Source organism: Octodon degus, unplaced genomic scaffold (genome assembly GCF_000260255.1).
Source record: "Octodon degus isolate 3935 unplaced genomic scaffold, OctDeg1.0 scaffold00007, whole genome shotgun sequence".
NCBI lineage: Eukaryota > Metazoa > Chordata > Mammalia > Rodentia > Octodontidae > Octodon > Octodon degus.
Window position 1 is genome coordinate 2,026,750 of NW_004524583.1, and position 14,479 is coordinate 2,041,228.

Genomic DNA, 14,479 nt, shown 5'->3' on the forward strand with positions numbered 1-14,479 from the left:
GATCATTGCCTTGCTCATCTTTTACATATAACTTTATGGCTTGACATTGTCATGTTTCCTAGCTCTTCTCCTTTCCCTCTCTTGATTAGTCCTTGAGATCCTGTTTTCCTTTTACTCGAATTATAACTTTCTATTTGTATTTCTTCTTTTTAGTTCTTATACTAGGGAGACTATACAATATTTACACATGTGTGTCTGGTTTAATATACTTATATGTTCAAGTGGCATCCACTTCAATATAAAGGCTTGCAGTTTATCATTCTTAATAGCTGAATAATACTCCATGGTGTAAACATACCACATCTTTTTCAACCATTCCTCAGGTGATGGGCATCTTGGTTGTTTCCAAGATTTGGCTATCACCAATTGTGCTGCTATAAACATAGGCACATATATATCACTATGATATGATGATTTCAAATCCTCTGGGAAAATTCCCAGTAGAGGAATAGCTGGTTTAAAGGGGATTTCCAGACCAACTTTTTAAAGGAGTCTCCATACTGATTTCCGTAACGGTTGCACCAGTCTACACTCCCACCAGCAGTGGAGAAGAGTTCCGTTTTCCCCACAGCCTCTCCAACATTTGTTGTTGGGTGATTTCTTTATGATAGCCATTCTTTCTGGGGTGAGATGATATCTCAACGTGGTTTTAATTTGCATTTCACGAATGGCTAGTGATTCCACCCTGATGTTCTGCCTCACTATGGGCCCAAGAACAGTAGCCCAAGTCATCATAGGCTAAGCCCTTGGATCTGTGAGCCACAAAACTTTTTCTCCTTTTAAATTGTGTCTTGCAGGCATCTTGCGTTAGCAACAGGAAGCTGACTAGTACAGGAGCACAGACGCCATGAAGTGAGCCCACTGTGGTGATGCCCAGCCTGACATGTACAGGTACAGGGATAAGGAGGTTGACTTGGAGGGCACAACTATTCCAGGAAGTTCAGGAAGTTGGCTGACTCACAGAGGGGGACATCTGTGCTAGAATGGTTTTTGTGTTTTAGAAAATTCTTTGCTTTTTATTTAATCAAGGAAAGTACAGTTTACAAAGAGGTCACAGGTTGGTCAAGTTTGACCAGGATCTCAACTAGAGAATCAGCAAATTGTGGACTTTATATAAAACATGTTGTCTGTAATTAATAGGAGCACCCTCTCTACCTCAAATAAGGTAACACAATGGCCACTTCTGGAGCAAAGTACTTCTTTATTTTGACCTTGCTTTGAATTGACAAACATGGGTCTAAAACATCAATCCCTCACGGAACTCTGGGATTTACTAGCATTAGGAAGGGAAGTATTTAGAAAAGGTAGGAAAGTTTTAGGAGACTCTTGACAAGCAGGCTGGATTCTTTCTAGAACAGCACATAAAGTAATACTAACATGGAAACATACTAGATCCAAATATCCAAAGGATGTTTAAAGTCTGAGACATGAACTACTTATTTTCTGAAAGATTTACCACTTAATTTCTATAGAGCTTTCTTAAAGTAACCTTGCACTGCAATGTTTTGGTGGAAACAAATCTAAGGTTGAGACATTTGTGAAAGTTCTGTGATGAAAAAAACTCACAGACAAAATAGCTACACATGCATATAATCATAAAGAAAAGTCTACTCTGATCCGTTTTATTTTTTTACAACCAGCACTGGGGATTGAATCCAGTTCCTCAAGTATGTAAGGCACATGCTTTACCACCACGCTACATTCATGGCACTTTATAAAAATCTTGAGACAGTTTTTTCTTTTCTCCCCCAGCTGATCTTGAATGTGTGAAGCACCTGCCGCAAATTCCAGAGCAGCAAGGATTAGAAGTGTATGCCACTGTAACTCATTCTTGTCTGTTTCCATTTGTGATTCGAACATACATTTAAAATGTTGTATAAAACATTCATATGTGCAGAATATTTCAGTTTGTGTCTATGCGACCATTTCTCACATTTGCAACATATAGCTAAAATACATTTCTCGGGAAGTTTTCTAAGCAGATCAGAACATATCCCCTTTGTTGTTTTGACTTCATTCGAACACACATTTTTCCTACCATTTTGATGTGTAGACATTTATGCTCATTTTGTCGGGCGCTCGTTGAAATCACACGCGAGTCAGATGGTGCTTAAGCTTCTCTTTATTCTTCTCTCCCCCGAACTTCTCCCCGGAACTACTACTCAACCGAACTACTTCTCCAAACTACTTCCCGAACTCCTCCGCCGAACTACTCCGGACCTTCCTTAACATCCTCTTTTATACTCCCCAGGACCAATCAAATAAGGCTGCGTGTCTTAAACCGGCCAATGGGCAAGTGCCTGGTTGTAACAGCTCTTAGCCAAATAGAATGCGCCAGCAGAGGTTAAGCATAGCTCTGGAAATCCCCCGTGGGGAAGGGCAAGCATATAGGGCGCCGGCGCCCAACAGCTAAAATACATTTCTCGGGAAATTTTCTAAGCAGATCAGAACATATCCCCTTTGTTTTGACTTCATTCGAACACACATTTTTCCTACCATTTTGATGTGTAGACATTTATGCTCATTTTACCCAGGGTTATGATTTGTAATAAACAGATAAAATGCAAAAGGCTTTTTGAGGGAGTCCAACAATACAATGGATGGGGTAACATTATCCCTATTACTGGATGCTTTAGAAGACCAACTGCAACCTTGAAAATGCTAGCCATATTTCTTGATTACTGTAGGTCAGGCACAATGAGAGGTGGTTTACTTCAGGGAGGAACTAGCGGCAGCCGGCAGCAGCTGGCCAGTGCTGATGGTGCACATCACTTCCCAGCCTGGGACTCAGCAGTGTCACCTTGGAAGCTTCACACGGGCAAGGGTGGGGGTAGTGAGCCACGGGCATCAGCAAGGATGAGACCGAGGTGCTTCGTGTTTTATTCAGTCCAGTGAGCCACTTTGCCAGTGCTCCCTATACTTCTATTCTTTTTAATCTTCCACATTTGTTTTCGCAGGCTTATGCTTTCTATTTTTCAACATATAGAATGTACCTATAATACCTGCTTTAATGGGTTTGTCTACTAATTCTATGGTGAGAGGATGTCTAGCTGTGGATAGAAAATATGGTACAGTCTGTTTTTATATGGCCCATGAGCTAAAAATGTCTTTGCCTTCATGAATAGTTGTAGAAAACAGATATCATCTACTGGGAAAATTCAAATAACAAACTTGAGACACCATTTCACAGTTACAAGGACAAATATAATAAAGACAAGTGTCAATATAATAACAAGTGTCAGTGAGAACATGGAGAATTTGGCATTTTCCTAAGCTGTTGTAGTGAATGCTAAGCAGCTTTGGAAAACCTGGTTTGGCAGTTCCTGTGAAGGTTAAAACACTTGAGTTGTGCTATGATCCACTGAGTTTATTACTAGGAATACATGCAAGAGAAATAAAACATGAAGCAAAAATTCCTACACAAATGTTCATGGTAGTATTTTTATAATCATAATTATTTATACAATGTACAAGCAACCTAAGGTCTACTGGCTAATAAGTGGGTAAAATGTGTATCTACAGGGGAATATTGTTGGGTAATATGAAGCCATGTGGCATACTATAACACGGATGAACTTTGCAAATATTATGCCAAGGGAAGGAAGCCAGTCCCACAGCATCACTTACTGTACGATTCCATTTACATGACATATCCTGAAAAGGCCAACCCAGGAGACAGAATGTAGAACATTAGTTGCTAGGGATATATAACTCATGTTTTAAAGGTATTTTTACATGGCTGAAAAGTACTCATTAGGGATGTGTGAGTGGCTGCCAATGTGCATGGGTTTCTTTTGAGAGTGACTGTAATGATTAGAATATAAAGTATCTCCCCAAAGTCTCAGGCCCATAGGCGGAGCTTCTGTAGGGTGGCTGGATTATGGGGTGCCACACCCACCAGTGGATTTGCTCCCCATGGATTCAGCAGCTAAGTGTGCTGCTGCGAGGTGGTGCCCATGGGAGGCATGGCCCAGGCACTGTGCTCTTGTCTCTGGAGCCTTCTTTGTCTGTCTTTTCCATGGGTGAGCAGCTTTCCAGTACCAATGCCCTCTACCATGCTATTTCTGCCGCAGAGCCAAGTAGCTGTGGACTGAATCCTCTGAAATATGAGCATAAATAAAATTCTCCTCCTTCAAGTTGCAGATGTTGGTATCTTGTCCCAGGGATGGGAAAGTGACTAATACAGTGATGAAAATATCTTAGAATTTATTATGGTGATGGGTGTATGAGAATGGAAATATACTAAGGAAATGCCATATTTAATTCCTTCAAAGTATAAATTTTTAATGATTATTTCAAATGCTATGTTAAAAAATGTGATTCCTAGACTTGGGGATTTCACAGAACAGTACAGTATTGCCAAAATAAAGCTCAGGAATCTACTACAGATACCTACTGTGATAACTTGTTTTTGATAATTAAGAACATTTAATGGCCATTTAGTTCCAATATGATCTCCTAAATGAAAGAGAATGTCTCATGCCTACAGATTAATCATAAATGAAGAACTCTTCATTACCTGGAATGTAGTTTCATTCTAAATAGTATGATGTAATTTTAGTATGTTAGTGCAATGATATGTATGTAACACATCCCATTTTAAAAACATTTTTATGTGGTTGAAAAGTACTTATTAGTAATGTTTTAAATTTTTATAAAGGACTCGGGTACAGAAACAGTTGATACAAAGAAGCTCTTAAACCTTAGATTTTACAGTTATATAATTAGGTTATTAACTTTTATATGCATTTTAATAATTGGTTCATAGAAAAATTTAGTTGATCAAAACTTTATTCAAAAGATGTAAAGAACTATATAGTTCAAAACTGCAAAAATAAAATACAATTTATTGTAACCTGAAAATAAAGACTGTCTAAAAATCATTACAAATCTACCATTTAAAATACAGTCTCAAATTCAAAGCTAGTCTTTGTAGTTTTGTATTTTATAACATCTAAAATAATTTTTACCAAAGTACATTATTATGCAAATGTTGCAGTTCTATCAGTTTAAAAATATAACGGGTAATTTCTCACAAACAAAAATACATACTATTGCTTATTTTGTAAGCATCTAAATAAAATAGTTCAAATGACTAAAAATTAATTTTCACTGATAAACCTCCCAAAAGTTAGTAAAACATTTCTTCTGAAAACAGTGGATCGGTATTCTGAATTGAGCTCCATAAGGATGTATTGCTACCTAACACCTCTGTAGATGACCCACTGTGTATTATGTGGTCAGGACATTTGCAAAATGCTTTTCACCATCTAGTAATCAGGACTCACAGTGCAGTGAGAGGACCTTCAGTTTATATCAGGAGAAGCAGAACACAAGGGCAGATTTCTCTCAGCCCAGAGTAGGGGTCAATTAGCTTCTGGCTTCTCATAGGAATGTTTCTTCCAGTAGAGGATTTTAACCTGTTTAATGATAGGAGTAAAAGTATTGGGGTTTGCTGTGGCAGAATTAATTTTGGCTCCATAAGCAGAAAGTCCAGAACATGGATAAGGCAGAGATTTTAGTGTGAAAAACATTAATAAGGAGAAAGTTAAAACCAGAATAAAGACTCTTCAGACAGAGATCCCTTTTTAGAAAAATAGCAAAACAAGAATAGCAAAAAGACATATAAAGTTTCTCATTCCTAAGCCAAGGGGCTTTTATAAAATCACTTTAAAAGAAGGATTTCTCTTGAATATAAACCCTGAGCAGTCTATCCTTGTCCCCCCAGTAAAACCCCCATGATATAGAACACTAACTTAGAGGAATAAATTAAGAACTAAAGACGTTAAGAGGTTAAGACTACATAAAGAGTGAATAGTCTGGAACAGATGTTATATCTTAGAACACTGGCTTAGAAATAGAAACAGAAGGTAGAGGATAAACAGGGACTTTTATGGATGGACAAGTGGAATAATCCAGGGATCTAGTAGCAATTCCAGCTACTTAACTTATTTTGAAAAAGGACTTGGAATTTCAAGTACACAATGAAACCAAAGAAGACATATGTCTGTGTATTGAAATGTTTAGCCAAAAAGAATATTTGCAATAAATTCTTGCAAGATTATGTGAAAAAAGCAAATACATAAATGAAGTGCAATGTGGACAAGAGCTGGCATTCAGCTCAAATTGCTGCTGCCTCTAGTTAATATATAATGTACACTGAGCCATCAATAAGACAAGAGAGAGGAATTTAATTTAGCCTGATCAATATGCTAGGGTAGATTAAAAAATAACTTGTCAAGATCAGAAAGGGCATTGGACACCAAAACAAAGGTGCCTATTCACTTGGAAAATCATGTACAACTTAGGGCTTCACAGATACACTACAAGCTATTAAGAAAAATTAACCTCTGGAGGAGAAAAATAAAACATTTCTTTATGGCTGTCAGACACATATGTCACAGGAGCGGCCATAATTCTAGTCAGCGTAGCAAATCTGATGTTCTAGATTCTCATGGAGGCTTCCCCTCAAGGTTGCCTCTAATTGCCTTTCAGTGCCATGGTAATAAATACAAGCAGTGTAGGTCATAATATCAAGGATGCTGGCAGGTCACCGGGGACCTGAGCACAGAAAGTTTAAGTGGCAGTTAGTGCTGGGGGAAAAAACAAAAACAACAAACTGCAATTGGCAACTGCCAGTCCAGTATAAAAAGCAAAAGATGGAAATATCTGAGAAAACTGCATTTGGCTTGTTGAAGTGGTAACTACAATTTGACAGTAACCTTAAGTCCAAAAGTATATCTTCTTGGGTCCAACTGACATGTCTATGTAAATCATATGCATGCATCAAATGTGAATAGCACAGTCATAGAAGAGGAGGACTTAGTGGTTAGCACCCTGCCTATTGCTAATTCATGGAGTTGTTGCTTTCCCACACATTTACATGGTGCTGATATTCAGAACATCTGTTCTTCTGAAACTCAGGTATGTAACTCTAAGCTTCCCAGCTGGAGGACAAGAATGTAACCACTATTTTTTGATGTAGGGACACATGTCATTTGATATAGATCAAAGGCTTAGCCTCTAAACACTGGTTGGGATATTCTAATCATGATCAATGGAATTTATAAACAGTGGACTGAGCTAGAGAATGTGTTATACTTGTCATTAATAGTTTCCCTTCTTCCTGAGATTCACAGGTAACTTCTACACCATGGTGCCAACTGAAACTTCATGACAGAAGGATGTTTAGTATCTTCTGAGTTTTTCAAAATGTCTTTTCATTCTAGTCTATTCAACTTTAAACTACAATGAGGGTGGAAGTTAGTGGAGTAATTAATACAACTAACATGCAGTAAGAATACACGAATGCCTTGGAAATTTAAACAGCAAAAGTTTAACATTCTTTTAATTTTTCTTACACACACACACACACACACACACACACCCTAGAAAGAAAAAGCTGCCTTTCAGGCTTAATGCCAGTAAAATTCTATTCAGCAAGTTGATGACTTTAGAGCAGGGAATAGTTTCACCCCACCCAAACATAAGAGTGAGAAAAACCTGAGAAATCTTTAAGAAATATATTAAAATTGTGTAATTCTTTAAATTATTTCAACATGTCAGTTCATCTGTATACATACCCTGGAGGGGGTTGCTTAATACGAAAAGTACCCTATGAGGACTATACCCTCCAAGAGCTGTAGCCTTTGAAAACCTTAGTCACTTCAGAGGCCATTATCCTGCAACCTTTATCTGCAGTTCAACACCAGAGACATTGTTCATAAGTGAGTATTTTCTGTGGCCAAATTGGTGATGTTAAGATATGGGGACTGACTCCAATATGGTAGGGCAGTCTAGCCCTTGCATGAAGCCCAGTGGACCAGGGATCCAAACTCATTTAATGTAAAAGCAAATAGTGATTGGTTGTCTGCCTAAATCTATTCAAGTACTGTTGATCTCACTGCTAATAAAACTCTTAGGTAGAATGTTGCTGCAATGTCTAGAATGATAGGACAGAGCTGGAATGTTTTCAAGCTTACAGAACAGGTTGGATAACTGTTTTGAAGCCTGCCTTCTTATGAACATGCATGACTCAGTGTTTGGTCTAAGACCTGAGTTGTGTGCAAAGTGTCACCTGGTGAGGGCAAGAGAAGACATACACCCTCACAAGCCTTTATCGATAGAAGGCTACTAAAACACTACCATAGTTGTGAATATCCAAACTGCATACATTTTAATGGATTTGACAAGATCTCTTCAGTCATAATTAGCTTCTTATTTGATAGGGATGCAATTTCTTGAGTCTTCTAGAAGGTCTGTAAATAACCTGGTGAGGAAGGCAGGCCTTGCCAGTAAAATGCAGGAACAAGAGGAGCAGAGCTGAGCCACCCATGGTGACCCTCACATTTCTACGTCACACCTGCCTACTCCTCTCTTGGCTTTCTACCCAGGCCTACCTTCTTTCCAGCTGTCCATTTTACAAGGGTTACTACCCCTGACAAGCAGAGTGTTGTGTTCTGTGTATCAAAGAACTAAGCTGCTGAAGGGCTGATGGATGTTTCTGCCCACCGAAATTAAAACAAGTGGGAAGGAGTGGTTTTAATTATTTAGGTGGTTGTTTTTGTAATTATGGTTAATATAATGCAGGTGAATCTTTCTGAGTATTCAGAAGTCAAACACTGAAAATAAACATATGCATTTGCTTTCATTTTTAACACTTCTTAGGTTTTTCTCCATATACCTTTTATGTCTCTGCATTGAAATAAGGAAAATCAAGACAGTTTTATTCCCTCATATCAAAAAAAGATTTAAGAGAAGTAATGTTTATCCTTGCATGCCATGAGGGGCTCCTGCATACAAGACAAAGCAGGAATCTTGTCCTACTCAGGGACCAGACACATGCAGGGTGCTTTCCCTAGAATCGTGTCCACACTACTCACTGCATAATGTTTGCTGTTTCTAGAAGTAATTTGTAAAATGAGAGCAACCACTGGTGATAGCAACATATACTTGCAAACTGAAAGGCTGAGAATCAGTTATGAAGCTTGCCATCTGACAGATGTTCATTACAGTGAAAGGAGGATCTGCCACCTGCACCCAGATGTACTTAAATGAAGTCAAATTGAAACTTCCGTGTTGCTGCCTGGTTTTTCGATGCTGCCGCCTGGTTCTCCCCTGGTTACATTTCAGTACTGTAGACACTGGCAAGGGCACTGGAAGTTTAGGTTTGACACCAAACAGTAAGATAGTCTCAGGTCCTTGACAGTTTGATGAGAACTTAAAATTTGCCATCTACTCTCACCTTGTTTAATTCTCACCACAATTGTGAGGCTGACTGGGAAGGTATTACAATCTCTGCTTTATGGATGAGGACAACTGACAAGTGGATTGCCTAAGAGTCTATGGCTAGAAAGGCAAAAAGCCAGGAATCAAACCTGTTCTTTTGATTGCTAGAATAATGGCCTATTCTCTGCACCACAGGGAACAGGAAGTGTTAAGGCAGGCTCTATTGTACATGAAGAACAGCACCAGGAAACCAGCACAGTGCAGGGAAAGAATGAACAATCACAAACCAAGGTGTGATTTTTACTTTACTAGGAAATAATTTTCAATGGAAGAATGATGTCTTTCCTATTCCTATGAGTAAGGACACAGAAGGTAACGAGGAAGCCAGTTCATTTGGTTTTCAGCATTTTTTAAAAAATCACTACTGCTTGTCTATTATAAAGCAGCCTAGAATGGGTAAGAATTTTGTATTACATCCTTCCAAATGGCAATAAGTTCTTTAAATTTGGAGCATGTACAAAGGCTAAGTGGAGGGAGAACCCTCACAGAGGAGATAATACATCACTGCCATTTAGGATTCTTAATCTTTTGTGTCAGGTCAATCCTGATGGTGCAGACACTTGGAGCTAGTGTGGTGTGCAACCTGGGGATGGCCTACATAGAAAACAGGCAATATGGGCTGTGTTTAAGGTGGGCATGCTCCCCTTTCCTTGGAATCCAAAAATACAACCGAAAGCAGTACATGCCGTGCGGATATTTTTCTGTTTGTGTGTCTAGTATACTAGTTATAGAAAGAGTATCTAATATCAGCTGTGAATCATATACCTCAGCCTAACTTCACTGACCTGCATAAGTACAACTTCCAAATTTAAATGGCATTGTCAAGTAGTCTAGACTCCACATTTAGAGACCCCCCAGCTAATTTTGGATGGTATTTTTTTGGTTGAGGACCCGGCTGGCTGATCAAATCCTTTGAAGCTCTTCTTTATTTAGCGAGGTTTTTTAGAGAGAACAGATGGGAGGCCGTTTAAGATTCCTAACTCTTTATAAGCTAATACAGAGTTGTGTGGCTGATACAAGGGCCAGTAGCTATATACTAAATCTGCCAGTTTGTTCGAGAAATGTCACAGCTCACAGGCAAATACAATATTAAAGTAGTTTTCTGCATGAGAGGTGTCTACACCCTAAAATTGCTTTTTTATAACTAAACCAAGAATGTTAAGGTGAGACAGTGAATTCCTTATGGAACTGTGCAGAGGCAGGATAGAGGGCTCCTGAAATTCAGTGTTTCCAAATCCCCTTCTCTGGGGCAAATGTAGACATCTGTAGTTTTCCTGTGTTCACAGAGTGTTTGTGTTAAGATAACTCAACAACCTGTTTCCCCAAACCATCCCAAGCATTCAAAGCTTTGTAGAGGCAATGCCCCACCATATCCTCTCCATAACAACAGTAGTTATGCAACACTGTGGAGATATATCTCGAAATTCCTATACCTTTAGTGACACTAACTCAGCAACACCATTTTAAATAGTAAAGTTGACTATTTTCTTTTATACGAAGGGCACTGAAGTCTTACTCTGAGGTAGTACAGGGATTTAGCAGTGAGGATCTTTAGAATTTATCCTTTGAGGCTCTGCAGCTATTGCCTTTAAAATTGCTAATTACCTAGCTAAAGCATGGAGATGGAATATGAACATCATTTTTCCCAGAATTCTGGGTCACCCAAGTTGTAGGGCAGAGTATATTGTAGAATGACATTCAGAGTTTGTGTGAAAAAGGAAAAAAAAAAAAGAGTTAACAGCATAACATGAATCATAAAGTATCTTTGCATCTCATTTGAAATATATGCTAACATTCTCCTTTCCCCTTGCACTATAGCTTTGAAACATGCTTTATCCCATTTATTTCACTGTGTATGTTACTTTTTTTTTTAAGTAGATGACAAGCTTGTAAGTTTTGAAAGAACATTCGTGATATACTTCAAGTTCCAAAATACACAGTAAAATTACACTTTCTTTAAGATGTGAGGGAAAGTGACTGACACTTACATGGGTACCTGGGAACCTTCTGTCTCTGCTCACCACACTGTAATTACTACTATTAATTTCAGTGAGGAAAGTTGACAAAGAGAGATGAGAACTCTCATAGCAGACATTTGCAGATGTCAAAGTACTGTAGGACACCCTAATAGGTAAGTCACTGTCTTCCATGCTTTTTCGCATATCTTCACTCTTGTTGACCAAGTAAAGTGGAGGAGGGATATAAGACATACTAGTTAGCAAACACTGCATATCGAAATAGCTTTCATTAAAAAAAAAAGTTTTCAAACTTTCCAGCTGCCTTTTCATGGCAGGAGTCATTTCATGGCGATTTTCCAGTTGTCTTTTCTGAGGTAGATAAAACATGGAAGATAAATGGCCTGTAGCACGCAGAAGGGTGGCAAAAGCTTGTGCAGACTGAGAGTAGTTTGGAAGAAACTCCAGAAGTGAAAGCTGAGCTTGAACTAGAGAGGAAAGGGACAGCACGACGGGTTAGACACCATGTAGTGGGGCTTTTAGGACTTAGGCAGCACACAGGTGAATCTGGAGGCAAACAACAGGACTGTAGGAACAAAGGCAGAGCAAGAGATGAACCTGCACAACACAAAGCTAGCTACGAGTGAACAGGTAACAGGGGCAACTACGAATCCCTTAGGACCTTATACAGTAACAGGAAAGTTCAAAAGCACTGACATTTTAATGCTTTACAATGCTTGTTGTTGTTGTGGATAGAAAGCAAATTTTTCTCTTTCTCCAGCTCTTTCCCCTTTGTACACAGGTACTGTAACCGTATTCTGCATGTTAGGGAAATCTAAATTCTAGCTAAACACTAGTGAAATGGATTCTGAACTCATTTTTCTACCCCTCTGAATTACAGAGGCACAGGCTGGCTGCCTGAGACTCGAGGAGGCTAACACTACCAGCTGGGGCCTGTCTTCCAGAAGAATAACTGCAGTCATCACAGGCAGATGCTGTACTTTCAAATGAACATTCCATCTTAGGCCAAATGTTAGTAGTTAAACATCAGCATCACAGAAACACACAAAGCTACAGTCAAGTTCACAAACACAGCTGGTGGTTAAGAAACCCCTAATGAAGGAAAGAACTCTGCTATTAGCTCTAAGCCATTCATCAAGACTTTTAATACTCTTAGATTGGGACTGTTATATGAGAGAATAAAATAGCTATTGGCCTGCTTTTTCTCCCCAATCTAAGACTAAACATTTGTTAGAATACCTATTGGAAAATGAGAAAAATCACACATAGTGTTCTCGTGGGTTGATGTAGACTTTCTCAGGGTTGGTGCTTTGACATCTGCCAGTACTTGGGTCTTCATAGCACACGTGACTGTAAAGGGGGTACATCTGCTGAGTTCCGTTTTCTCCCACTGTATTATCTTCATAGTCAAATCTGCTGCTATTTAGTCCATTCTGAAAATTCAAACATTGCTTATGTTAGAAGAGCAGCTGTTTGCATTTTGCAGCACTTTGGTAAAAACAGGCAAAAATAGAATTCATTAAAGTCTGTGTCTCTGATTTATTATCCCACAAGGAATTTAATGGCGAGGTAAAGTTCACCAACTGATCATTTTCCAGTAATGTGTTATTCACAATACTTGAATAAGAATGAACTGTGGCTCCTAAATATAAAATTATAACCAATGGGTACAGTGATCAGTTTCAGGTTTTGGAATTTGGAGCTGATATCAGCTGAGGAGAATAACTAGAGAATAGCAAGGATGTGAACTTCAAAGGTCTCTCAACCAAGGCCCAACACTGGGTTGTGTATTGAGATATACAGCCAATTAAGGAAACAAAGTAAAATAAACCTCAAGATTCAACACTGGAATTAGGGAAAGGACAGAAAAATGAGATGGCATGTGCCCATATCTATTTCTGACCAAAAAACTAAGAATAAGAAATACTGCCCAAAATATTCTTTTCCTCTCTTTTTTTCACTTGACTTTGTACCCATAACTCCTCCTGAAACTTCATGGTATCACTGGTATAGATCCTTCTGCCTGGTTATCGGTTTCATAAAACTTGATTACTTGTGAGATTTCTTTGACATAATCTTGTAATACTTCTAATGTAAGTAAGCTCAAGGACTTTACCAAATGATAGCACACTAAAATAGGAAAGGAGGCATCTACAGTGAGCTTTTATGAACATCTAATGATATTTTATTGAGAAACAAGTAGCAATGAGACAGTTTCAAAACTGATTAGTAGGACAGTTTCAGTAATTAATGCATTGTGCATTGTTGTCTTCATAGCGGTTACTCATAGTACAAGATGCAGACATGATTTCCTGTCCAAACACCGTTAGTACAAATCTTTCTTCTCATTGAATTAAGAGAAGGTAGCTGTATATCTATCCTATTTTGTATATACAGATACAAAATGGTCCTTCATTTATATCCCCTTTCTTGGTTTAATTTTGTCAGAGATGGGTATTCCATTGCTATTTAAATATTGCAGGTGTGTGAATTCAGCAAAATAATCCTAATTCAACATAGGCCAATAGTCCATAATAGTAGTGGGTTATCTGTAGGATATTATGGGGCCACAGAGGAAAGTGACTGACGATGTAGAGTGTGCCTAAGGAGAGTCACATGGAGAGAGCATTCTCTCAGGCTTTCACAGAGAGCAAACTGGTCAAGCAATGGCCATGACTCATCCACATGGCTGACACTGACAAAGGATCTACAAACTGTGGTACAGGGCTTCAGGGTAAATCCTGAGGGGAACTGACTAACCTTGTCAGATACAAAAGTTACATTTCTTGTTATATAGGTCTTGTTTTATCTTGGTCTTAACCATCCAGAAGAAAAGTGTAAAAACGAGGTATGAAAGTCTTATTAATATGCTGAATTGTAAAAGGCTCAAGTCAGCAACTTCTAATGATATTTTAAAAGTATGTTAGCCCCCAGATACTTCTGGACTGAGACAATGTGACCCTGTTACTTACAGAAGGCAGAAGACTGCCAGCTTCCCTTTCTTTGAATGGAGTCTGCAGAGGTAAGTGTTCACTCTGGTAGAAGACAGAAAAAGACAAGCAGTTTAAACTACCAAGCACATGGTGAAATGTATCGCCAACACCAGCAAGACTCCTGCTTTTAAAAGAGCCAATCTCATCTTGTTAAAATGTCTACTGATTAAGCATTCTGATTTTCGATGGAAGGATGACAAAAGCAACTATTTCTTCTTTCCT

General features: G+C 38.6%; 1 protein-coding gene across 2 annotated transcripts in view; it reads right to left on the reverse strand.

Moving 5' to 3' along the window:
• Positions 1–9,643: 9,643 nt before the first annotated feature.
• Nectin3 (nectin cell adhesion molecule 3) overlaps positions 9,644–14,479 on the reverse strand; it is a 117,249-nt gene continuing 112,413 nt past the window's right edge. The window contains exons 8-9 of one of the 2 annotated variants that reach the window (XM_023702064.1): positions 14,237–14,299; positions 9,644–12,697 (exon numbers count right to left, since the gene is read on the reverse strand). In XM_023702064.1, coding sequence (XP_023557832.1) covers positions 12,524–12,697; positions 14,237–14,299 — 237 coding nt within the window. In that variant the 3' untranslated portion in view covers positions 9,644–12,523. The remainder of the gene's footprint in view (positions 12,698–14,236; positions 14,300–14,479) is intronic. The other variant, XM_023702066.1, reaches the window with a different exon arrangement.